The sequence below is a fragment of the Lottia gigantea genome (genome assembly GCF_000327385.1).
Source record: "Lottia gigantea unplaced genomic scaffold LOTGIsca_610, whole genome shotgun sequence".
In the NCBI taxonomy this organism is placed as follows: domain Eukaryota; kingdom Metazoa; phylum Mollusca; class Gastropoda; family Lottiidae; genus Lottia; species Lottia gigantea.
This window is the reverse complement of record NW_008710087.1, coordinates 19,115-20,270: the sequence shown is the minus strand read 5'-3', so window position 1 is coordinate 20,270 and position 1,156 is coordinate 19,115. Positions and strand designations below refer to the sequence as shown.

The 1,156-nt window shown below is 31.3% G+C and overlaps 1 protein-coding gene across 1 annotated transcript in view; it reads left to right on the top strand.

Moving 5' to 3' along the window:
• The window catches only part of LOTGIDRAFT_239628 (hypothetical protein), a 19,987-nt gene continuing 18,831 nt past the window's right edge, over positions 1–1,156 (top strand). The window contains exons 1-4 of the mRNA XM_009064318.1: positions 1–163; positions 269–389; positions 624–719; positions 842–1,102. Coding sequence (XP_009062566.1) covers positions 862–1,102 — 241 coding nt within the window. The 5' untranslated portion in view covers positions 1–163; positions 269–389; positions 624–719; positions 842–861. The remainder of the gene's footprint in view (positions 164–268; positions 390–623; positions 720–841; positions 1,103–1,156) is intronic.

The window sequence follows — 1,156 nt, the reverse complement described above, 5'->3', positions numbered from 1 at the left end:
AAGTGAGGGAGTTAACATTACAGTCCGCCTGTCACCAGATGGTAATCCTGTTCCTCTTAGTGATGTTGAAGCTATTAATACTGATAATGTTAAGTCAATAAAAGTGTTTGTATATGATGATACTCAAAAGGATTATGTACCAATAGAAGAAGTAACTGGCTCTGTAAGTTGTTTTGTTTTATGAATATTATTGTTTTTTATATTGTTGTTGTTGTTATGTTTTTATCTTGTTGGTGATGAGTTATTAATTCTCTGAACTGTGTTTTAGACATTAACAAAGAAAGTATTACCTGATGGAGTTGATACATCCAAAATCAAAATTCTTGTTATACCTGATAATCCAGACAATCCAGTTGAAATTAAATTGAAAATCCATGCCTGTTTTGAAGGTAATATTTTGTGAATATTTTTACTGAAATGATCGATTCATATTGACTTAGTTTCAATTTACTGAAGAAAGTTTTATTTATGTCCACTTGAAGATTTACTTCAAAATATTGATTTGATCACATTTAAATGCAAATATATGAATATCTTGTTCCAAGATGATAATGCATGAATTCATGTTTTACTGGTCACCCATTTTTCAGTTCTGCCATTTCATATTCTTTATCTATTGATAGAAACTGTTGGCACAACACAAGGACCATCTGAAACATCAGCAACAGAAGGACAACCAGGAACATCACCATTATTACCTACAACACCTGGAACATCAGGTAAATTATTTTCATAATAAATATAAATTTGATATGTACACTACACTTAGAACATATAGTTCAATATCATCATGATATTTTGCCATACTGCCCCATTAACATTTCATAATTGTATTTGACAGAATGTACTGAAACAGATGGTATGAAAGATGCACAAATAATACCTGATTCAAGTATCACTTCACCTACATCACCTAGTGTTGACGTAACTCAAATTAGAGATGGTGGTGCATCTTTCCCTGCTGGACAGATCCCAGAAATTGTAATAAATCTGACACCAACATCTAACAGTGAAGTTGAAATTGGAAGTGTAACTGTTCCTGTAACAAATGTTGCTTCAATTACTGTTACACCAATTGCTTCTGATGATACTGAAAAGACTGGTGATAGCGTAACTGAAGTAAGTTTTAACATGTATCATTTATTATTTTATATAT